This window comes from Lates calcarifer, linkage group LG8 (assembly GCF_001640805.2).
Source record: "Lates calcarifer isolate ASB-BC8 linkage group LG8, TLL_Latcal_v3, whole genome shotgun sequence".
NCBI lineage: Eukaryota > Metazoa > Chordata > Actinopteri > Centropomidae > Lates > Lates calcarifer.
This window is the reverse complement of record NC_066840.1, coordinates 21505253-21529409: the sequence shown is the minus strand read 5'-3', so window position 1 is coordinate 21529409 and position 24157 is coordinate 21505253. Positions and strand designations below refer to the sequence as shown.

Genomic DNA, 24157 nt, shown 5'->3' with positions numbered 1-24157 from the left:
ATAGTTAGTTTTGTGGTTTTCTGCTTTCATGCCTGACCAAATTTATCTTTTTGGGGACCTGAACCTCAGGCTGGGAACCACTGACTTGAAGCTCCTTGTTGAAAGAACCTCTTAGAAACCTTTCCACATTTTAACTATTTCCAGATCTAAATGTCTTGGTTGAATTGGTTGAATAACCTCTGTAAGTCTGATTTAGAACATTGCTGCTCTGGAAAAAAAGATGAAAAAGGAAACACTTGATGCAGTTAAAAATGACTCAGGTGTTACCTTTAATGTAAGAGTTTGGAAGTTTTTTCTGTTTTCTGGCTGCTGAGCGAACTGAGAAACTTCTCTCCTTCTGGTCCCAGTGCAGCTCATACAGGAAGTGCTTGTGTGCTCACACATACTCTGTATCACACGCTCTCACTCTGAATACGGAACTATCCTAACACCTCCACACACACTGACACACACACACACACACACACACACACACACACACACCTCCACATGTCAGTTCATCCTGACAACTGGGCTGCCACACTCACACTGTCTGTCTCCTGCTGTAAACTCCTGCTGAAGTTTTCTTTGTCAAACTTCTCGGCTTCAGGCTTCAGCAACAGCAGGATCGTCTCACACTGTGTCCCTGTTCACAATAACTTACTATGTTGCCACTGACTTTAATAAATACTCAGCTTTCTGCTGCTGTTGGCCAGGAGAGCCGGGCTGAGAGGTCTTTGCTCTCCATCTTTCCTGAGTGGTTAATCGCTACATCAGCAGCTGCTGCTGGTCAGTCAATGCGGTTACCACAGATTGTGAAACGATCAATCTCCAGCAGGTCTTTTTTGGGAGTCCTGTGCTTCAATTCAGAGGCTGCTTGCGCCTCTTCCTCCTCTTCTTTGGGGAGTGAGGCTGCAGGTTGTTCAGGTTCAGGTGGTGGAGTTGGAGGACGGCTTGCTGGTGCAACAGGAGAGACATCGGTGGGCGGGGGAGGAAACAAATCAGTTCTGGGAGTCGGCTGGGTGGTCACGGAAGAGAAAGAGGAGGAGGATAGTGGGCTGCAGGGTGCGGCAGGGATCTGCTCCACTTTGGCTTCACCTGTAAAGAGTAGTGGGAAAAAGTTAACTAAAGTGAATTTTTGTTTGTATGGCTTTTTCAATTGACAGTGTGACAAATGGGCTCCTAACACAATGAGTTTGTTTACATGGACATGAGTATCCCTGATTTGATTATAGTCAGGATGTGACACAGAGAAACCTGGTTCTTTTAGTTCTTAAGAGTAAACTGGCAGGGGGAAACAGCTAGCCTGGTTCTGTCCAAAATCCCACAGTAAGTTAACAGCACTTAAATCTACCTAACTAAGTTAGTTTAACTTGATATTAGTGAGCTTTAGAGGTGGTGAAGCTAGGTGAAGTTTTGAACTCTGAAGTGAGCTAGGCTAGCTGTTGCCTTGTTTCCACTCTTTATGCTAAGCTATGCTAATCAATTCTTAGTGTGAGCTCTGTACTCAACACAGATAGGTTGTCTCAATCTTAGGAAGACAGCAAATCAGCATATTCCAAAATGTCAAACCATAGTTTAACACACACAACAGATGAAACTCTAGTATTAAATTGGATTAGGGCTTTAACCAGAGATACCAGTCATTACTGATTAATCAGCTTTTAGTTTTTTGATTCATTGTTTTATCTATTCAGAGTCAAGCAACTACAACAACAAAAAATTTGCTCAGAACTTGTTATGTTCCAATCCTGTTCTCTACATTTAATAGAAGAGGTTTCTATCAGATAATTTAGAGCAAGAGGAGACAGAAGATAGAGTATGGAAGAGGGTAATGTGCTGTCTTCAAGCAGCAATTTTCAGCCTGTAACAGAAGGACCAGAGTTCTTCTGGGTTGAGTGACAGGGAGTTATTCAACCTGCTGGGTCCACAAGCCAGACATCCTACACCCACCTGACTGCTCACTTTCAAAGCAGCACAGAAGGAAAACAATGAAATGTAGCCAGAAAAGGAAGCCGACACTAAACGTAGAGTAGCACAGCTGGTTTCTATCACAATCCACTGCATTATGTTAAGAGAAAACACCGCAAAGCCTTTTAACTTTGAGCACATAGAGTACATTACATTAGGAAAATCAACCAAACAGAATAATTCATCATATCAGAGAGAATTGAGCGAAGCAGAGTTGGATATTAACAAGTCTGTCCACAGAGACTAGCGCCAGGCCCCAGGCTATCTGGCTACAACAAACCTCAGTTCTTACTGTAGACACAGCTGAACAGACACTTTACAGAACGAATGCAACACACCCAGCATATAGAGTGTGTGTGTGTGTATATATATATATGTATGTGTGTGTGTGTGAGTAAGGCATTAAAAAAGATTTCAGATATGATAGCAGCCATGAAGACAGACATTACAGGCCAAGAGAATATTAGAAAATGTGAGGTTTTGGTACGATACTGTAACTTCAATCAACCAAGAATTTATAATATGGTATATGTATTAATGGAGCACACACCTGTCTGACTTTCTCTATGATTTATGTATTTATTTTGTTCCATCAGGTTTATTTTATCATCTTGTCCTGGAATCAGACTACATGATACTTTTGCCTTTTGAGTGGGTCACTATCACAGTAAAATTGATTCCTGGGTCAAATCCTAAATCAGAGGCAGAGATAAAAGGAGAGTAAAATTAGTCATCAGTAATTAGTTGAAGTTAAGATTTTTATTTACAATATTCTTTTATTTCTTTGTTATTTCTCTATTTATAACTGGCCTTTCTGTACCGGGATTTACTATTTACATGTGTAAATAGTATAGAGTCCTCAAGTGTTTACATTACAAAACTACACACATTCGCCCGAACACGCATTCACACACAAATGAGTTTCCCACTTCTTCTCTGGAAGATATGTGAGCTTTAATAAAAGTTAACCACCATATGGTTTGAAATGGCTGATGCAAAACTGCTCATTACCCCTCTCTGCCCTACAGAGAAAAACATGCAGTATAGACAGATGGTGTATCTTAGTGTTATGTGAATCCAGATCATTGTAAAGACAAAGACATGCAGATGAACATAATTGTGCAGTGAATCCACTGGAGCAGCAGGTGAAGCCCGAGGCACAGACCAGAGTAGTTTAAAATTTGAAAAGTGAGTATGGCATCTGAAATCACTGGTTCAAATCCCAGCAGTTAAACGTGTGGGAGGCAGAAGACTCACATAAATTTCCCTCCACCTCAAAGTAGTTATTATTACACTCTATATGTTGGAGAATGACGCCTTAAGCCTTCTGAGAAACCAGATTCATTTGAAACACAAGCGGCTGGCAGGAGCTTTGATGTTTGATATGACATGATGCACCATCAGGATCTTTGTCATATGAAAGCTCCTGGCTCAGCGCAGCAGGCAGGTCTGTGGTATACAGGGGAGAAAAAGATCTGCAGGGATTTTGGCTGTGGATGACAGAGAGATACTGCCACCTCCAAACGTGTGTCTGATTGTGTGTGTCTGTCACTTAAAGTACAAGGCCTGTTTGACAGTTTGTCAAGATATTTACATGAATCATAATGGAAATATTTAATTGTAGGAAAGAGGGTTTGTCTTTTTGTTTTATCACCAAAAGCTCCAACTTCAACTAACAACTATTTTCATTATCAATTAACCTGCAGATCATTTCTAAGATTAATTTATTAATGGGTGCTGTGGTACTGGTTAAGGTGAATACCACTCAACCACGACGTCCACCATTTAATTCTGGCCATTGACCTTTGCTCAATGCCATAGTCCTCTATCTGTCTCTCACTGTGTTGTGTGCACTTTCAACAATTACAGCCGCTATTTGTGTTGTTTTTTCTGCAGCCAAAGGTTGGTTTCTTGCCAGGAGTGGGTAGTGGTGATGGTCACTTGCCAAGAGCTTAAGCAGTCGATGCGTTTACAATACAAGAGGCTATAATACGCCCTCTGAGCAGTGCCTGGATGCTACAGTGAGTCACTATTGGAAAGTGACGAGAGGGGCAAGCTGGTTTGCATGCTAACTTCAGTTCATGAAAGTGATAGAACTAGAAACAAAACACTAGCATTGCTTTCCATCACTGGAGACAGCTCTTGGCGTAGTCAAGGAATGAAGTTTGATGGATCAACTCACCACCTTCAAGACTGGTACGTAAGCAGCAGTTAATGCTAATGTTGGTTATGTAGCAACGGCAAAAACTTACATATAGCTTATTTAAATATAGGAAAAAAATGTTGAAAGGATGCTATCATTAAATGTCTTGTTTAGTCTAACTAAAAATTATACACCTGAAATATTCAAAATACTACATAAGACAGCAAATCCTCAGACCCAGGTCCTTTTTACATTTGTGCTTGAAAAATGGTTTAAATAATTAATTGCTTATCAAAATAGGTTCCAGTTAATTTTCTTTCCATTGACTAATTGATTGACTAATGAATAATTTAGCTTTATCACCAACAACACAAAGCTGAATCACCACAACTTTATGGACTCCATTTCTGTCACTGAAAAGGCTCAAATCATCCACGAGGGCCGTGTACACAGAGCTAATATATCCTTAGAAAAGAGTAACTGATTAATTGTATTAAGATAACAATCACAAGTGCTGCTGGTACAATTTTGGAGGGATGATACATTTTGAAACATTGCCTGATATAAGTGCTACACTCAAAGGTCAAAACTTCAAAATGCCAAATATGCCACATCACCATAATTTAAAGTCATCATAAAATGTACACAAGTAAAGCAGAAGCAATTAGCAGATTAATCGATTAGTCGACTGACAGAAAGTTATTGCCAACTATGACAACTACAAAATGATTACTCAAGGAAATACTTGGCGGATTATTGATAACGGTGCAGCCTTACCCGCAAGACTACGTGACATTACCCAGAGTTGCAAGCATTATGCAAATGATGAGCATTAGGTTGACTATTTTAAAAGAGCCTTAAAATTTCCTTTGGTGAGGAGTTACTTAGTGCATACTAAAGTTGTTTTGGCTGAATCAAACTCAACATCTGATGAGATTGAACCTGATATTTAGAGAGACCTCTCTACAACCAAAAGGTCACAGGTTTGATTTCTGCTCCACCAGACACAGGATGTTTCCACCAGCTGCCTGAAGCTGGACACTGAGCCTCCACCTGCTGACAAATCTGTCTGGATACAAGTGTCAGCTAAATGCCTAAAATGTAAATCAAAGTGTCAGCTAAATGCCTAAAAATGTTACTACAAACATACGTGAGTCTTCTCTGAGGCGGGGCAAGTTGGTAAACATAGCGTTGCTTTAGAAATTACAGTGAATACAATGGACAAACAGGATTTGGAAAGCAGCATTCAAATAGTATGTAAATTATTACTATCAGCGTTTTTGTTAGATATAAACAACAACTGTGCTTTGTTTCCTTTGTGCACTTGTTTTTGAAGATCACTGGGAGACAAAGTGCAGAGAGACAAGAAAAATCAGCAAGTGAGTAGGAGGCAGAATAACATGCAACATTATTTATGAGGAATTAAATCCCAGGACGTCTCATTTACTAGATATCTATTCCTGAGAAGCAGAAGCAGGCTGTTTTTGGACTCATACACATTTCATTTCTCCCAAATAAGATAAAATTGTACAAATGTTACAAATGTAAAATATTTTAAGCCAATGTTTTGTAATTAAAAACTTTGATTCAAAATAGATACCTTTGATACAGTATACTATCACTGGTTGCACAATAAATAGCTGCAAACATATAAATAAAACTGGAATATATCTATGCAGCATTTTCTTTTTTTTTTTTTTTTAGATCCAAAATAACTGTTGTGTTCTCACTGTATGGGGGCTCCTACAAACTTCCTGACTTTTTCATGATGAACATAAGAAATGACAATGAAATTCTGTCAAATGTGCCAACACTTACTGTTGGATTTTTGGAGGATAAGATTAGTATTTATTCAAAATAGCTCTCTTCACAGTGTATTATATCAAAAAAGTAACTAGACGCAAAAAGCTATGGTTATCATTAGAGTTCTAACTAGAACAAAGAAGAGGGTAATAAATCCAATCCAAATACAGTAACTATAAAGACCTGAAATGTTAATATTAAAAGGACTTGTTCTGGTTTTGCTTGATTGTGAGAGCCCTGGTTGGTCCACACAGTATAATCAGTGGGAGGGACAGAGTGTTATCAAGCTGAGATGTTAGAATAATTATGTAAAGAGACTGGGAACACTCCCCCTCTATAACTGGGTCAACCTGGGTGCTCCTCTTCTCCAAAAATCAACTGACCAACTGATATTTTGCTCTCAGTATAGCGATGAACAGATCTTAAATATGGTGACATATGGTAACTTAAACGTGCAATAACAGAAGTTATGGAGCAAGACTGGCATTCATTGACATTCATTGTCATTCATTCCATATGACAAATGTTTTTAGCTCTGTTTTTGGTCATCACCACCTCCTGAGGAAAATCTTCAGCTGCTGAATGCACCACTATGTTCAACAGCAATGATTATGATTACGCCTTATAATTTCAATTCTATTAGAGTTTTTTTTTTTTTTTTTTTAAAAACACTTTTATTTCAGCATTGAAACCAGTCAAAGTATAGTGTGACCAAAACATGAAAAATATATAGGTGAATTATAGTTTAACACTAGTTTAAAATTAATTAATTTCTGAATTTCTGTTACTGGTTCTAATATTGGTAAACTGTGTAGAGGGAGAGTTGTCTGTGCTTCACCTGAAGGTGTGGGACAGCCAGCCTGGTCAGCTTTGCTGGGGCTCTTTGCAGAGGAGGATGGAGCGGTAGACGGCCTCTCGAACAGTTTGTCCTCCATGTTGGCTCTCTTGACGTAAACACATGACTTCCCCAGGAGCACAATGCTGTTCAACACTTTAAGTGTAACCAGCCTACAGAGGGAGAAGGCTGCAGTTAGAGGGTCACATTTCTAACTTATATATACTTATAACTTAAACAAACAAATAAATAAATAAAACTTTGACAAAGCATTATCAGATCTTATCTAGGGCAACAAAATTTAATTGAACAATCAATAAGTAATGTTCAACATGCTTACAACATGCTTTGATTAAATATAATAATAAAAAATACACTTTATTTATATAGCACTCAAAGACGCTTAATATTGTTAAGATGTCTTCAGCAATTATTGGAGTGAAATAAAATTCTCAATTTTCATCCTGCGTTTTTTACTTTTTCACTAATTTGATTGATGGATTCAGCACCAAGCTATAAAGTTTGGTAGATTTGGATCAAAACACAGGATTATCTTTTAGTCATAACTGAAGAGCTGTTATTCAGGGCTGAGATGTAACAGAGTTATCACAGAGCTGTCTCAAGCTGGGCCTCAGCTATAATGAATCTCCTCTACCATCTGGTTTCAGTCGTGACTGTTCACATCCCACCACTGACACCAAGATGTTGATGTGCATCGTCCTTCTGCGTTTCTGGGCTTTGCTATAAGGCCCAGACTCTGACACTGTGATGAGAGAGAGACGGACACATTTGGGTCTGTGGACCACTGCTTGCTGTGACAGGGTGTTTTCGGACTGAGAGCGTGTCAGCGTGGCTGAATCTTTGCCAAGGCAGAGCGTTCTGGTGAAGCCAGAGCTATTTTTAAATCAGGGGGTGGGGAAGGCCAGAGATGGCACTAGAGATGACAACATTGTATTCTTCACCCTGAGGGAAACTCTTCAATGGTACGGGCCCGATGGGATCCAGCAAATGAGAATGAGCAAGGCTATCAGCAGCTCAGCGCAGGGAGAATGTGAGGCCACAGTGTTAATGCTTATGTAACTGTGTACGTCTCTGAATCTGAATGTGTGTTTATGACAGCGCCTGCATGTGTTAGTGTGCATTCAAGAGACTCTGGAAGCATGTCTGAATAGTGAACATGAGTCTCTGTGCATATGTGATCCACTCTAATTAAACAAAAAATTCAAACATTTGAATATTTGTTTATCTATAAATTAATACAATGTTGGGATTAAAAAATATGGAGATATAGACTTTAACCTGCATTTCAGTGGTTAAAGGATGGGAATAAGTGCATATCTTATCACTATATTAATGTGCATGAACAACTTAGACAACCTAAATCAGTTTTAGCTTTTAAATCTTCTCTTGAACTTCAGTCTGATTAAAATATCTGCAGCACATATAAAATGAAAATGTCATGTTCAGTGTAACAAGCACAGTAATATGAGGCTTAAAAGTTCTCTCAATTCTGAATGCTGGGCAGGGGAATCTACAACAAAATCCTGTTGTAAAATTAGTAATACAAAACTAAAGACTTACCCGAGATAAAAGAGGAACACACAAGTGTATGATAGTGCTCCCTGTACCTTCACCGAACTCATCACCACTCGGATAAGCTGTTAAAAAATTAAAAAGAAGAATACATTGAAATTATGACTTTGATAATATGATGAAAAATCTAATTTGAACAAAAGTGAGAACCAGCAAGCAGCTTTTCTCAGCAGGTGGCATTTAAGTTTGTAGGAAGTTCTGGCTAATGTTCATGTGCCAGTGACTAAATCTTCTGGTATTTATTTCCCGAATAGCAACAGACTGCAGCCTCTCTTACCAGAACAGCCAAAGGCAGAGGGATGAAGCCCATCCTCCGGGCCACTGAGTCACTGTAGTCAGTACAAGCCTACACAGGGACAGACAAGCACAGATAACAGCACTCAACAAAACCGCATTGATTAGCTGCGTAGGCTCAGAGCTGTTTATGTGAGTATAATCATGGTGATATGAAAAAGAGGGAGTTGCTTACATTTTTCTGTCGACTGCTGACGAGATCAAAGGCCAAACTGGCTCTGTATTCACTGTACACCTGGAGGAGGCAAAGAAGGAGTATGAGGAAAAAACAACAGACAACATACAGCATTATACATGTACTGCAGCGTATGTGACAAGTTCTTAATGGATGTGACTATTTTAGAAATAATGAGCATCAGGTTTGCTCCTTACGTCTGCAGTGATGTCGTTGAACTTTGTGATGAAAGCATGTTTAATAATGTCAACAGCAACTTCAGAGGTGACGACCATAAAGACATCAGGGAACAACACCCACAGGTGGTCTGAAGAGAGAGAGCACACAAAAAACTTTATGCTACAAAAAGACTGTAATCTATGCAATAAATCTTTCCCTGAGAGAGTGCACATACTCAGCAACTCACTGCTCGCTTGTTTTTGGCCGCAGCAGGCAGCTGTTTGCTGTAAAAAACCTCACTGTACACTACCTGCTCAGCATCAAACAGCACACAGATACGGTAGAACATTTAGAGGTAGATATTTCCCTCAGGAGTTGGTAAAGAACAGAGTTAAAAGGAGAGAGGATATTAGATTTGGATTTGCCAGGTGGTTGTGAACACAGCTCCAGTGAATGATAATGTTAGTCCTTGATTGCTGGATGTGTAAATAAGCAAGTGTTTGCCAACAAGTTTGCAATATCAACTTTAAAGTTTACAAAGATAGGTTGCTGAGTATAGAGTCATGGGTAATTTGATCCATTTAAAATTACATCTATGCCAAATTAAGTGTGCAAAAAAGTGAGGGGGTTGTTTCTAATATTGCCAGCACAGTGTCTATACAAAATGACGGAAATCTAATATTTTACTACAGGTTGCCATACTTGTATACATTTCTTATATGCTTAATGAGCAAAACAGCTTTGGCTCTCATTTCATCTATTTTAACTATCATGAAGTGTTTAGTAGGTAATTAGCCGAGAGCAGGTGCTTTGTTTCTGCTGCATAATGTAAACAAAGAAGTGAAGGCACCACGAATGCAGCAAGAAAGATAAGTAAATTACTGGAGACTTGTGATTTGTATAACTCTTTAGCAACAGAAGGCTGTAGCTCTGCTAGTATTAGTTCATCAGTGTTATGATTTCAGCTGACAGGCCACATCTGTCATCTACTGTGTTTCTGGCTTTGAGACTGTCAGGAGGAGCTGACTGTTATTCAGAGAGCTGTCACACAGAGAGGCCCAGCTCTCGTCCCTCACTTTGCTCTGTCTCATTCACTGAGGTTCTGCAGGAGGTAAAACTCCCCAAGGTGTTGCATTGGGTCATTCAAAACAGCAGGAAAGGAGCCTGTCTGAATTGTTACTCCATGACAAGCACCGACTCTTGTGTTATGATTTGAAACTAAACCTGGGGTAGCCTGACATTTGTTTATTGTAATATTTTAAAAAAATCTATGCAATAGCAGTTTGATAGAAAACAGATAATTACCTGGGTTCCATGAAAACTGCTCCATATTCCTGAGGCAGACGATGAGCAGGAGAACGTAGCTGGTGAACCGCTCTTTGATATCTGCAGGGGAAAATAATCAAATTTTGCAATTACAGTCTCTCGACTCTGAAACAACCTGACTGAGAAAATGTGATTAGTATAGACTACATCTTAATTCGGGACACAACTGCATTTACCTGTATTCCTATTCTAATTAGAGTTTCTGTATGGTCCGCCAAGCTTTTAGAAATCTTTGTAATGCCACAAAGACTGCAGTACTTTCCAACACTGTATAAAAATAATTCCTAATGATATAATTAATTAAATTGATGCAACCAGGACCTGGATAAGGAACAGAAAATTGATGGATAGATTAATCAATTAAATATGTCAATTTAAGCTCATTATTTTTTTTTTAGCTAAGCAGACGAGAAAATATTTAAAAGTTTGTAAAGTAAATTTAAGACCACTTAATATTTTCTAAGGCCTAAGGCCTTTTTTTTAAGACTTACTTTTCAAGACCTGCTGATACTGTTAAATACTCATCATGGATGTGAGACTTTGAGATATGAGACTTTTAACAGAGTTAAAACAGGTGGTGAAGGTGTGAATTAATTTTTAAATTTGTCAGATCTGTCAGTTTCATTGTGCAGTACTTTGCTAGAAAATATGCAGTAAAATAACTGAACGGTTACAGTTGCTTTAATTTTAGACAGTGCTGCATACTATAAACATCAATTTAGTGTGATATAAAGACACAGCTGCAGATGTTTAGCATACCATTATCTGCACTGATATTACCATGCTAGTTATGACTAAGCTCAGCTCCACAAACAGGCAATGATCCAAGATGTGGGTGAATAGTGAGAGGGAAATGGCAGCTGATTAAGGCTTATTGTCTTCTGCTGTCATTAGAATACAATTAGAGTGACTGAAATAAAAACACTCTGCCTCTGGGGATGTAAGAGGAAATGCACAATATATTTAATCCTATAGAAATGACTGTACTCTTCTTACAAAGCTAAATAGCTAGATTCATAAAAGGTTTCTGTGTAAAGATGATGAATTAGGCCTTAAATAGTTCCCCATTTTTAAGGTTTTCTATTACACTTTGATGCTAATTATCTTATCCAGAGTCAAGTACAGTCACACATCTGTCCAACACAATAGAAGTTACTTTCTAACTTTTGAACTTGACCCTTACACGCTAAATGCTCAAGGTATATAATGTATTTTTTTCATCCTCTGCAGAGACGTTCAACTGAAGATCATTCTTCCATGCAGATAGATAAGGGACTTTTTCCAATCAAATCACTTTAGTGTATTAGTACTGAAATCAGAATAGTGGTATTGTAACACTAAAACATTGGCAATAGATGGACATGGACGGAGACATGTCTTCTACCCCAAATCCAACCTAATAATACCAGATATAAACTGTTACAGGATGTACATTACACCTGTCAAATTACACCCTTTTAATCGCAATTTTCCTGACAGTTTAAATGTGATTAAGAGACTGTCACCCTTGTGAGACAGCTGCTGACAGAGCTGAAGAAGACGAGGATCCAGAATGTACTGCACAAAAACATATTCTTTAAACGAACTGCTCCTTTTTGTATCCTGGAGCCGGTGAGACACTGTCTGTGTATTCAATTTAGCAAGTGTAAATTCTAAGCAGAAAATCTCATAAGAAAAAAAAAGTAAAAGAAGCAAAAGAATGTGACATTGATTATCTTACCACTGTTGGACATTTGGAATAAGTTGTTCTTCTCAAATTTCTTGAACACACTTCCTTTGATCTCCACAAACTGTGTTTGAAAGACCACAGAAACACAAAAGAGGAAATTAAGTTAGATAGATTTATGATACAGAAAATACATCTATACATACAACTACTATAATGTCGCAGCTACATTTCATGACCAAAGCAGCGAGTTGAATCTTTCTGGGACACATCTGCATGAACATAATTTAAGTAAAATTTGTGAGCACATGTGCACATATTTAGTTTGTGCAAGAATAAAGCTGCCTAAGCAATCACATCTAGCAGCTTGTTGTGTACTATAATATCTTAGGTTGTATATATATATGTGTGTGTGTGTGTGTGTGTGTGTGTATGTGATGTGTGTGTATGTGTACTGACGTTGTTGGACATCATAATGGTGAGCAGGGACTTGTTGTGGGAGTTGAAGGCGACATTGAGGGTAGAGGCTTGGACCATGATGAGGATGGCATGGAGGACTGAGAGACAGCCACTCAGGGAAATAACTCATTTAAAAAATCAAGTTGATGAAGAATACCACTCCAATAAAACATATTACAAGCAATGCAACTTTAACTGTTAGACAGGCAACCTCCTAACCAAACAGCTCCTGTGACCATTGGGAGGAGTGTGGTAATGTAAACCTAATAATCTCAACAGTATATTCACAAAGTATTCGTTATAATTGCAGGAACAAGAGAAACAAGTTCAGGGAAACTCAACATAAGTTACATTGCACTGAACTTGACTAAGGCTCTGTTTACACCTGTAGGTCATTATCCTTGCTCTAGACAAGAACAAATCTATCAATTTTTGCCTTTTAGTCAGAGTGTTTCTGTCTAGCCAGAAGAAAATCAAAACAAAGTTAATTCTGGTGTCTATCAGCCAAGTTATGCCGCACTTAAAAATCTGTACTTATCTTATCCAGTGACCATAAAGTGCTCACAAAGCTAACAAAAAATAGTTAAATATGAGCACTACATGAGGCTTTCTAAAATAAAATGTGGAAGTTAGAGAAGAAAGAGATTCACAAAAACCTCCAAACCCTGCCATTTAGGACTCACTCTCCCTGATATGTTGCTACAGATTTGAAGGATACAAACATAAAAGACAGCCATGAAGAAGTGAGGAATGACTCCTATACTATCTCTTTTCCTTTCTTTGGGTTCTGTGGCCGTCCAGTAGAGAGCATCCAGGATGTCTTGACCAAAGGAGGAGAAGAGGCGGTCTGCCACCTGGGAGGAAGCACAGATAAGATCATTTCCACTTCTAGGGCTGGTCTTGCTGTTGTGGTCCAGCCAAAAATGGTCATTACATTTACCAGACCCCGAGATGACATCTTTCATTTACTTGTCTTATCTGTGCAACAGTCAAAAACCCACAGATATTCAATTTAATTTACTAAAAAAAACTTGCAGATATTCCCATTTGACAAGGAAAAACATAATTTTTTACACTTAAAATGACAACTCGACCATAGCTACAGCCCAGTACATAGGCTGCTTTCCATTTTGCAGCATTAACCATGATACAGCCCTATAGGTGAGTATTATGTAACTGAACTAGACTGGAAACATACATATAGAGAATCCTTAAACCCCTTATTACTGTAAATCCGTAAACATCCTGTCAAAGTGCAAGGGCAGCCGCTGCATTATTACATGTAGTTATTAAGCACAATTATACGGTTACATTTGGTACATATAGAATACTTGAAAATGCATCAATAGATAGCTTTTATATTGTGTAAATGCCTGAAGCGATGCTGTATACATTTTGAGGTACCTCCAACATGTTGTAGATGATGTAGAGTTTGATGACAGACTGTCCCCTGATCAGGTGGTACATCATGGAGTAATCAACGTAATGCATCATGGAAAAGGACAGCACCAGGATCAGGCCCTTCAGCATATCACACACCTGCGCTGGCTGCAGCAGCCGTGACCCGCTGACCACACACACACACAGACACACACAAAAATGTCAACTTGTGATATCAATACTGATGCTTAGAGACATAGTACATTTTTGCATATTTGGATGCAGACTTGCATGCTGACAAACACAGTGCAATGTATCCTCAGTGACATGCAAACAAATAGCCTGTCATTATATTGAGTGAACAATTAAATGTGTTTACACCAAGATATAACACAAGCATATGTATACTGACAAACACCCACATTTTTACCAAAGTAAAATTATGCCCATGATTGCATGAACACATAAATACAACATTAACACAGATATTTTATCTCAAACTTGGCATCATTAATACAAAGAAGCCAAGAGAATAGGGAATGGACTCCTGATTTAATAAACTACCAGACCAGTACCACTGTTAACTGCTTGTTATAAAAGCCTTGAATGGTCTCTGCTGTTCATTTCATGCAAGGAATCAGTAGGGCAACAGATACAGGGGTACATAATTCATTTCTGTTCAAAATTAGATAACCTGCATGAAGGAAAAGGCAACAGGCAGTGATAACAAAAAACCCACCGTATGAAATTTTCAAGCTATCTCATTTATTCTAAAAGTTATCTTGTTCATAAGCTTTATCTCCTTTTAATATGTTTCTGTTTTTGTTCAATGCTTCTGCTCTTGTAAGATTAAATCTTTGTTGCTCTTATCTCACAAACAGACTGCATAACAAAATTTCATATCTGTTTGAGAGGCTACATGAAAATATATCTAAAAAAAAAAAAAAACTAAATCAGTACAGCATTTTGGACAGAAATGTTTCAAATGGTGTTGGCCGATCAAAGAAATGGAAGAAAACACACAGGCTGAAGCCGTCATATCCTGCAGGAACAGCAAAACATTTTAATGGGTAATAACGTGTTTCAAACGTGCAGCTTTCATAATTAAAGGCAGTGGCAGCTTGGGAGCATGTTAAGAGAAGGGCTGACAAATCCATAGGACCGGTATTTACTATGACAGGGATAACTGGGAAGAGCCAGAGAGAGCTTAATTCCAACACATCCTGCATATTTTCCAGTTACTGGTCTATATGTCTACAACCACCACAACCATGCACAGCAGTAAAAATATGTTTCATCTTCTCACCACATGGGCCGATAAAATAATAATATTGCCAAGGTGGAACTAAGTACTACTTAATAGACTCCCACTACATAACCATAAACCACACTGACTAGTTCTTGACCAACTTACTAGTGCACGAGACATGGCAGGATAACACTTATCTAATTTAACAGCAATCATTACCTTCATTCATTTTAGCTGCTGTTGTTTGATTGTGCAGCGGGGGTACTCCTCACCCTTACACTTAAAACATGAGAGGGGTAAAGAGGTCTTGTTTCACATGGAGGGGATGGAGGGTGAGGTGGGTGTAAATATCTGAACTATTTTAGACACCGACTCCAAACTGAGAGAAAAAAAGGTGGAATGAGTTTGAGATGTGGAATGTGTAAATGAGCTTAATCAAATGTCTCACTGTCTTCTGAGTCGTTGTGTAGCTACGCACAGAGCTGTGAAGAAAACAGGATGAGATGAACATCTGTGCCTTTTTGTCCAAGGGATAAAGACAATGATTGCCTTCAGAAGCATAGTAATGTTACTGTGAATACACAGGTACACACTGAATATACACTGCAATTCATTAAGTACCTATTCAGGTAAAGCCTTGATAAAAAACATTTACCCTCATTGTGTTCTCTCGCATCTATACATATGACAAAGGAAATGATGCAGATAAAAATACAAAAACCGGCTGCAATCCAAACAAAAGGAAGGCACTCCTATGAGAGTTAAGATTTCTTGTGTTGTATTTCAACTAAGGTTATGGCTCCATCGAGTGGTCAGGTCTGAAATAATTTGTTTAAAGGAGGAGTTGATCCAAAGTAACAACATAAGCTTCAGTCCTACACATCATATTCTTCTAGACTTTAATTTCTGTAATTAACAATAAATAAATAAAATATATAAATAAACCTGTGCTATCTGAGGTCAAACAAAGTAACATAGTAATATAGAGAAATGAGATGGGAGAAGGAGTGTAAGACAGATTTTTAAGAAAATTTAGGGAAAAATGGGACTACTGAAATAACACATGAAAATTTGTTTTAAACTGTTAAATCAGACATTTAAAAAAATTAACAACACTAAGGCAACAATTTACAATTATTTCCATTATCAATTAATACATTATTTTTTCAATTAAACTATTAACTATTTAATTTACAAAATGATATAAAGTTGTAATTAAAAATGAGTGCTCATTAAGGCACTAACATACCTCCTCACACATCTTATTCTGATGGCTCTTTGGATCCAAAGCTGCTGCAGCTGGCTGTTATAGCAGCCTGCACAAAGCAGTCCTCACTATCTCTATTCTATAAGCGTTATCTCCATTACACACGTGAACACTATGTTTGAGTGCAGTCACCTATATGCTGCATCCCAAGTAGCCATCACTACATGCCTTTCATACCATATTAGCCTGATAGACTGGACTAAAACAAAAAACAAAATCCAGCGAGGCCCAGTCAAAGAAGAGAAAGCCTAATTTCTGACAAGAAACCTTGTTAGAGAAGCTGACTGGTGAGTAGAAAACAGCCAATTTACTTCTGTAGAGCAGCTGGGCATTTAAGTTCTCCTCTCCTTTAAAATTACTGCAGAGAGATGCCCTTAAACAAGGGAAATGAGCTCCAAACTGCTACAGAAAAGCTGCTCAGTGACCAGCAGTGGAACATCTGATTTAGTAGGCAGTCCTGCAGATTGAGCATGTGCAGCTGTATCACTGACAAGCAACACAGTGATGAGAATGAGCATGCACTCTCAGCAAACCTTCCCTGGATGAGTTCCAAAAACAAAAAAAAAACACCCCAAAACAAAACAAAAACAAAACCGGGTCTTATGAGGAACCAACATGGCTGCTTTGCCTTGGAGAATGGGGCACGATGTACAGTGTGAAGCTGTATATTAACACAATGGAGATGAAGAGAGACTGGTGAATAAATGTGGAGGTCGGGTCACAGGACAGTGATAACATTTACGAAGCCCTGGCAGGCTGGTGGGAGCGTACCTGCTTCTTCTGCAGTAGGGGCATGTGCGTGCCCTGCAGGGGGGAGGAAGGCAAGGGGTGAGAATCAGACAGACTCAGAGAGGGTGAGGCGGGCGGGAGGAGAGGCAGTGCTCATCAGAGGGGGTCAAGTGCAAAAGCATTGTAGCTGTACTGCACTGCTATTTAAGTACAATATTACATACTTAATTAAACTTATAATTCCTTGACATTTTGGTTAATGTGTGTTCAAAGTGAAAACTACTGTAGCAGGATGAAAATGGACCTCAGTGATCTCCATTTTGACAGCAATGATGACGTCATTGCTGCTGTGAACCACTTTCTCAGACCAAGCTGACTTGCAATTTTCAATTACCCGAAATAGAAATACCACAAGAGTTATTAAATTCAAACTTTCTGCATAATCATGCAAAGAGTTGAACTGTACATGCAAGTAACCAGAGCTGTTTAAATCATCTGCTTCTACCTTTGTCCACAAATTAATAACCTACGTGTTTGTTTAATACATATATGCTGATTTATGTTAAGTATATATATATCCAGGTGTGGATGTTTATTTGTGTATGGGTAGGAGTGTGTGTGTGTGTGTGTGTTTAAGCTCTGACCTGAAGCCACAGCACGGCAGGGTGAGGAGGCGGAGCAGGGCCAGCAGCACCCTGAGGGGCAGCAGGGTGAAGACGTAGAGGAAGGCATCCACACACAGGAAGAAGCCAAAGATCATCAGCTGGAAAAGTCAAACAGCAACACCTCCAAGTCAAACGACGACTGTCAGTGTGATTGATATACAGTAAGCAAAATCTCCAACTTAAACAATGATCACCAGTGGGAAAGATACAGCCTGCAGACACATTTCCTCATCATCTTGAGAGACAAACAAGTATTTCTGTGTCAAACAAGGACAAGACCTATAAATAAAATAAGTAATGTAAAAAATGCAAGAGCAACAGCTGGAGAGATCACAACAGTTTCTTCACATCCAAACACAATTTCTGGCTGAAAAAGTGACTTCTCTAATTTTCTAAACACATCCTCTGTCCTTTCCATCGAAAGGAAAAAATGGGTGAAAGCTACTAACCACCATGTGACACTAAAAGACTAAACCTAAACTCAACTGTGATAGCAGACATACCTTCACAGTCTCCCATATACACGATACAAGAGCCATTTCCTCAGCATTTTAAAAAGGAAAATCTTACAAGAAGTACATTTAAGCTGTCTGATGTCTTCCTACTCTTACTTCTAACTGGAAAAACATGAAGGCGCTGAGGTGAGCATTGGTGGAAGCTAGTGGGAGGGTTCATCTCTCATTGGTGGATTCTGTGTGTGACTTTTCTTGGGGCCTTGTCAGGTACCCAGAAGCTGTTTAGTCTGCTTAACATAGTAAAGTCACTGAGGTCTTTCGTGTTTACACACATTCCTCTCCTGCCCCTGAGGAAAAAACCAAACCACTAGGAGCTGTGCTGGTATGGGCTCGCTTGTTAAGACATATTTTTTCTGAGAGAGACACTACTTGGTGCAGTAGGATTTCAACTTTATGTCTAGAATGTTTCCTCTATATACATTTTGTGGATAATTAATGCCGCAACTGCACTGTCGCAATTAGACGACTCTACTTTTACTTTGAAACAGCGATCACAGGAAGTGGAGACAGTGGTAACGCCAGGTTGAGGCGACATGGAGAGAGGGAGAGAAGAGAAAAAAAAGTTGAAGAAAGGCAGATTTAACTTGCTAATAGAGATGCACCGATACCTGCATCGGGTATCGGTCCGATACCCTGTTCCTGTACTCTTACTCGTATTCGTAAAAGTGTCCCGATACCACTTTACGGCAGCTTGACGTTCAGTTGGGCGGTCAGGTGCTAATTGAGAGCAAGGAGGAGCAATGTCGGCGGTGTGGAGGTATTTCAAAGTGGATGATGGTGACAGAAGTAAAGCGGACTGCAAATTATGCTCTGCGAAAGTTGTCAAGAGGAGGAACGAAAGCGAGTACTTTCAACACAAGCAATCTGATAAAACATCTAAAAAACCAACACAACGTCGAGTTCAAAGTTTGCTAATAGTGGCAAACAGCAACAATTAATTTGCAACAAACTCTGGAGAAGAGGGAGAAGATGTCAAGAGACAACCTGCGTGCAGTGAAAATACTCTTACCCAGTACATTGCTCTTGATGACCAGCCAGTGTCGGTTGTTGATAATATGGGATTTAGACGTCTTCTCAGCGTATTGGAGCCGCTGAGAAGTACTGAGATTCCCAACCGACACCACATCACTGACACAGTGTTGCCAAAGCTACACGACTTTGTGAAGAAGCACATCCGCAGCCTGTTGCAAGACATTTCGGCCCTCAGCTTCACCACTGATATTTGGACGAGCAGCGTTAGCCCGGTGTCCCTCATCAGTTTAACTGCACAGTGGATTGACGAGGATTTTACTCCGCGAAGAATGCATGCAAAACAATTTAGGGGTTCGCACACCAGACCAGCCAAGTCATCGCAGGTGTGTTTGATGACATGCTTCAGACATGGGAGGTCCCTAAAAGTTCTGTTCATGTTGTGCCACGTGATAATGCGAAAAACATGATCAAAGACATGAGTGATGCTGGACTCCCGCGCCTGCCGCGTGTCGCACACACCCTCCAGCACACACCCTCCAGCTGGCTGTTAATGAGGGGCTTTTAGCTTATGTTCAAATGTCAGTCACAGCAATTTCTTACAGCCAGAGAATGAAACAATATCTGATGAAAATAAATCACGTTTTCAAGTAAATGTACGAAATGTAATGGCATTAATAAGTACTCGTATCGGTACTCGGTATCGGCAAGTACTCAAATGTAACTACTTGTACTTGAAAAAATGTGGTATCGGTGCATCCCTACTTGCTAACATTACGGTTTTTTTTTTAAATTAATTATTGATATTCACACCACCAGAACAGATCCTGATAGGTGACCAAGAAAATCCATAAAATTTATTTTCTGCCGTGCACTCATTTGGGTACACGTCCCATGTTTTTAGGACAGTGACACACTCAGTTGTCAGTTTATTAGATACACCCAGCTATTTGTGGTGCTATTGAATTGTACTGCATTACAGGTGAAGAGCTGCAACAATTAGCATTCGATTGATTGACAGAAAGGTATCACTGTGTGATAAATTCCTAGAAAGAGCACACAGCTCAGATGAATCCAAGCCGAGTCAACACTGCCACCTGTTGGTTCATGAGCGGAACAACAAAAATATAGTGGTGTCAGTGAGTCATGACTGAATTAAATGTTGTTTTTTAAATAATATTGTTTTACATAATTCAATTATTAGTAAATTTATGTTATATGCAAATATATCCTGCATACACTGATCAGCCACAACATTAAAACCACCTGCCTAATATTATGTAGACCCCCCATTGTAGTTGTAGGCTGTAGCCGTGGGGGTGGGGGGTGAACTTGGTTTGCAACAATGTTTGGGGGGGTGGTATGTGTCAAAGTAACATCTAGATGAATACCTGGACCTGAGGTTTCGCAGCAAAACACTGTAGTATAACAAGGTCATCAATGTTGTTCACTTCACCTGTCAGTGGTTTTAATGTTGTGGCTGATAAGTGTATATACCTGCTGCATTGCTTTTCTGTATTTAACAATGTTTATCTGTATGGTCCCTATTTATCAAATTAATAAATACAAATATTAATAAATTGTTAAATGAATGAACAAATCAAACAACTCCTCACTTGAAATCTTTAACCTGGAGAATCTTCGGTATTTTTAATTACAAACATAAGAGTTAATAAATTTACTTATCAGGTCATCAGTGCAGCAGTGCTGCACAATATGCAGGGAGACTAAATCTTTCAACTGACTCAGTCTGAAACAGCGATGTGCTGATTTTTGTGGTCTGTAAACATGCCCTGTGTGCTGCTGAGAATGACAGCAGACAGATGGAGATAGCTGAAGAGCAGAGAGGTCAGCTGAGGTCAGGACTTGTATTATACACCAACCTTCTCCAGTTCCTTGGGGATACGCATACATGTGTACACTCTCTCCCTGCGCTCGGTGTACTTTGCCTCATTGTGTTCCAGGAAGTATCCTCTAGTGAGCTCTGCGCAAATGAAACGCGTCAACGACGGATCTGGAACAACATGAGAGCAACAATGTTATCACAAGGCCATTGTCTGCAACAATTACAACCACAGCTATCAACACAATGAGAGCGCCAACCTCACACTGCAGTCACACTGCAAAATGAAAGAGGAGGAAACTTCTCTGAATGATAAAAAAAAATGTGGGTTGAACTGTATTTTTTAGCTCACTGTTTAATTCAGTGCAACATGAATATATCTTGTAAAAGCTGAACCTGCTAAATTAAGCTCTTTGTGAAAATACAGTGGGGCCAACTAGACCCTTTGTAATGAGTAAAGTTAAGGGATAAGACAGTGTTTTAACTTAGGCATGTACTTAAAATATTGTTGACTCTGTTATGTAACTATGGCTAAGTTAATAACTGCTGTAATACTGATGTCATATTACAGTACTGTTGGCTGCCCTGTAACACACTGTAACTTTGAATTCAATTCAGAGGAAATAATGAATTAATGAGGATGAGAGAATAATCCATAGTGAAAGTTGCTGGAACTGTGAATTTCCCAGTGGGGATTAATAAAGTGTCTATCTATCTATCTACCTGAAAATATAACAGTGGTTATTTACAGTCCTAAACAAAACAAATAAATAGAGGGAAGCATGTTTTTTTTGTAGCCAAGTTGCTGGCTTTGTTGGGTTGTTTCAGTCTGAATTTACCCTTCATGCCCCCATACTGTCTTTAAATTCTTTCCACTTGACTTCAACCTGTGGGAAGCTTTCAAACATGTCATGCTTCATAAACTGCGGACAAAGATGAGTTCACTGTACATTAAACATCCCTTGACCTAACACTATAATGTTGGCTCAACTTGCCACAGTTTTGCTGTTAAAGTCTAAGTCACACAGAGAGCTGAAACATGCCAAGGTTAATGGGGTTGAAGCAAAGAATATCCCATAGGACCAAGTAAATTTAGCACGCACAAACATGTCAGGATTACAAAACAGTCAGCTCATATAGAGTAATGTATTTTAAGCTTAATTGTACACTTTCCCTCTTGTGCAAAATGCATCTTATCTCAGCAACAGTGTGTTTACTATTTGTACTTTACACTGTCCAATATTTATATAGTAGTGTTTGCCCAATATGGCATGCACCCTCTCCTTGTTCTTGATTAGATAAATTCTCAATGCAGAGTTTCACTGCAAATATTTTTTATCATATTTAATCACATACTATTCAGTCTTCAGACATTGTCATAAATTTTAAGTGTGCTGTTATCTGTGACCAATCAGAGTCTGTTACGTTAGACAATAAACAACACAAAAAAGGCCAAAGGGTTGACCACAGTCCACATGGACATGACTATATGGACAGGTGAGGAGTCACTACAGTAGGGTTAGATCATAAAAATATATGTCATTTAATTTTCTATTAGCTGACAGATTAATCAAATACATTGTTTAAGCTGTAAACTTAAGTTTCTTCTATAACAAATATATAAACTAGTGACTCTCTCTATAACAGCTGTACTATTAACTGTATGAAAAAGTCCAAAGGGCCGGCCAGATACGGACAGATGAGGAATCACTGCAGCAAGGTTATTATTTTATCCATTAATCGAAACAACAAACTTAATCTCCAATCCATCAGAAATTAAGGACATTTTACTTCATAATGTAGCCCTTAAATCATCATATCATGAGCAATAAAACTTCTTTTCAGTCCCACTTACATTACATAACAGACATGGTCTTGTCTGTTGCTGTGGCTAATGGTAATGTACCAAAACGGTGATTAAAGTGTGATAAAAACGTCTGCAGCTGCAATATGGTTCAACTGTAATTCCTGGTTGGGTTGCAGATTGTTGTGCAACACCTTAAAAGCTGAAAACCTGGGTGAATAATGTGTGGTTAGATACTGTTACAGTTGTGCAAATTTATACATTTAAGAAGTATGGAAACTAACTTCTCACATTACCACATTAGCTGTGAGAGAGAAGACCCGGAACTATCTTTAAGGAATGACTCTTTAGTTTCAGTCATATATTAATTTTTACAGGCAGGTTTAGTGAGCAAGAAACAAATAACTATTAGCTAGTTAAGCTAGCACTGACTGTAAACAACAAGAGTCGAAAGCTCTCGACTCTTTACAATAAATTATGGAGGATTTATAACTTATTTAGCTTAAATATAACTGTTATCGATAAAACGCTTTGGTTATGAAGTCTCTGCAGTGTTAGTACTGAAGTAAGCGGTGTGAAAACTAAACTAAGACAGTAAACACGTCTATCGTTTATCGGCTGCAACGGTAGAGACGTCAGTACTGGCGGAGGGGACCCGACGGTTACCTGCTGAGAGCTCCCAGTTGCTCCCTCCTGACAGCGCTTATGTCGTAAAATCCCAACGTTTCTGGCAGCTCTGGAGTTATACCGATTTTGCCCGACTTATGCAAATCTTCCCATGGTCGTCTCTGTCTTTTCTTGAGGTCAATTTCTGCTTCTTTCTCTTCTGACAGCTCGGTCCCCGACAAGTCCGCCATCTTTACTTTGGCCGCCGCGTCGCCCCATGAAACGTCATCGCATTGTAGGTAAAAGATAAACAGCGTCATAACGATAACGGTTACCAGGTAGATTCAACAGTTTGTTAAAAAGAAATAAATTAAGATTCAACGGTTTATTGAAAATACATAAATGAAGATTAAACAGTTAATTAAAAACGAATAAATATAGATTCAACAGGTCATAAAAATAACAACGTAAAGCAAAAGTAAGTAGAGGTGAAATATATTATTATATTATTACAGTGTTCATGGTCAAAAAATTGACCTTAAAAGTCAAAATTCCGAAATAAAAAGTTACAGTTATGTGAGAAACACCCAAAACGTTGACTTACTAAGTAAAAAATATTAGATAAAGGGACAAAAGTTTGATTTACTTAGTCAAAATTATAAATATTGTTATAAATTTCTTAATTTTGACATTGTAAGTCAAGGTCAACAAAATGTTCCTCTATGAA

At 38.8% G+C, this 24157-nt stretch overlaps 1 protein-coding gene across 3 annotated transcripts; it reads right to left on the bottom strand.

Annotated features, from left to right (window-relative positions):
* Positions 1-245: 245 nt before the first annotated feature.
* tapt1a (transmembrane anterior posterior transformation 1a) lies at positions 246-23720 on the bottom strand. Of its 3 annotated transcripts, none has more exons than XM_051072540.1 (15): positions 23491-23720; positions 21061-21191; positions 17673-17791; positions 17071-17103; positions 13808-13970; positions 13122-13257; positions 12404-12501; positions 11999-12068; positions 10258-10338; positions 8991-9100; positions 8794-8853; positions 8602-8670; positions 8313-8389; positions 6735-6904; positions 246-1077 (listed from the first exon to the last, which is right to left on the bottom strand). In XM_051072540.1, the coding sequence occupies exons 2-15, from the start codon at positions 21085-21087 to the stop codon at positions 770-772; spliced, it is 1521 nt and encodes a 506-aa protein (XP_050928497.1). In that variant the 5' UTR covers positions 21088-21191; positions 23491-23720; the 3' UTR covers positions 246-769. The 3 variants fall into 3 exon arrangements, with proteins under 3 accessions (XP_050928497.1, XP_050928498.1, XP_018543154.1); XM_051072541.1 differs by lacking the exon at positions 23491-23720 and adding an exon at positions 16915-16960 and having other exon boundaries at positions 21061-21189; XM_018687638.2 differs by lacking the exons at positions 17071-17103; positions 17673-17791.
* Between the last annotated feature and the right edge of the window lie 437 nt (positions 23721-24157).